The sequence below is a fragment of the Cicer arietinum genome, chromosome 3 (assembly GCF_000331145.2).
Source record: "Cicer arietinum cultivar CDC Frontier isolate Library 1 chromosome 3, Cicar.CDCFrontier_v2.0, whole genome shotgun sequence".
NCBI classification, from domain to species: Eukaryota; Viridiplantae; Streptophyta; class Magnoliopsida; order Fabales; family Fabaceae; genus Cicer; species Cicer arietinum.
Window position 1 is genome coordinate 62613386 of NC_021162.2, and position 1581 is coordinate 62614966.

The window sequence follows — 1581 nt, forward strand, 5'->3', positions numbered from 1 at the left end:
ACACACACACACACTATTCATTTAAGTGTTTTATTTTTATTGAATTTAGCTTTTGAATTGTATTATTGATTACTAATAATGAATTTTTATGAAAAAAAGGCATAGGTGTGAATTATGGGAGGAATGGTGACAATCTTCCATCCCCACAAAATGTTATAAGCCTTTACAAGAAATGTGGGATAAAACTTCTAAGACTTTTTGAGCCAAATCCTGATGTATTAGAAGCATTAAAAGGTTCAGGTATAGAAGTAAGTCTTGGAACAAGAAATGATGATGTTAAAGTGATAGCATCAAGTGTAAGTGCTGCTAACCAATGGGTAAATACCAATATTGCCCCTTACAGTCAAGTAAATTTCACATGGATTGTACTAGGAAATGAAATTATTCCAGGTGCGGAAGGAGTTTTTGCTACACAAGCTATGCAAAACATGAAAGAAGCATTAATTTCAATTGGATTAACTAACACTAAAGTTACCACATCATTTTTTTTGGCTGGACTTGCATCCTCTTACCCTCCATCTGCAGGGGCATTTACTGATGAGGTTGCAGAAGTAATGAAAGATGTTACAGCTTTTTTGCTACAAAATGATGCACCCCTTATGGCCAATGTGTACCCTTATTTCCCTTATGCATCTAATCCAGCAGAAATTAAATTGGATTATGCATTATTTCAATCAAAAGTGGCTCCAGTAACTGATGGTAGCTTGAAATATGATAATCTTTTTGATGCAATGGTTGATGCAGTTTATTCCGCATTAGAAAAAATTGATGCAGGGAATGTTTCTTTGGTTATTGGAGAAACTGGCTGGCCTACTGCAGGGAATGGAGCTATTACAAATACTGAAAATGCAAAGGCATATAATTCAAATTTGATAAAACATGTGGAGAGTGGTGTGGGGACACCAAAAAGACCAGGACAAAATATTGATGTTTTTATATTTGCAATGTTTAATGAAAATCTCAAGGCTGCAGGTGTTGAGCAAAATTGGGGTCTTTTTTATCCTAATACGACTGCTGTTTATCCACTTTTACAATGTTAATTGTAAATCATACACTACATTCATTTATGTTCTACACTTCGATTTCAATTTCGAATTATATTGTACCAAATAAACCACTTTCATCCTATTAATACAGTATTATTATTATTATTATTATTATTATTATTATTATTCTCTTTTTGTTTTTCTCTTAGTTTTTTTTTTTTTTATCTTCCTTTGATGTTAATTGAAAGAGGTAAATTCTAATGTTTCAGGTGAATCTAATTACTAATAAACAAATATTAAAAGAAAGTAAAACATTCATTTATTTGTTCAATCATGATTCAATTCAGTTTAATTGAATGAAAGTTAAAATACATTGAAGCAACTAATGACTAGCAAATTAATGAAATCAGTTGACCTTAAATTACCCTTTTGATCCTGTTTTTAAAATAAATAACTATTGTATTAAGTTTTCAAGGAAAGTCAATTTTATTAAATATAAATTAAACTTGTCTGACTTTGTAAATTTTTCTAAGCTAATAATATATCAAAATTAAACTAAAAGGAGATTAGATATGATTAATTTTTTTACACCAAT

At 30.0% G+C, this 1581-nt stretch overlaps 1 protein-coding gene across 1 annotated transcript in view; it reads left to right on the forward strand.

Annotated features, from left to right (window-relative positions):
- Positions 1-1109, forward strand: part of LOC101493169 (glucan endo-1,3-beta-glucosidase-like) — a 7069-nt gene extending 5960 nt beyond the window's left edge. Inside the window, exon 2 of the mRNA XM_012713669.3 lies at positions 100-1109. Coding sequence (XP_012569123.1) covers positions 100-1040 — 941 coding nt within the window. The 3' untranslated portion in view covers positions 1041-1109. The remainder of the gene's footprint in view (positions 1-99) is intronic.
- Positions 1110-1581: the final 472 nt, after the last annotated feature.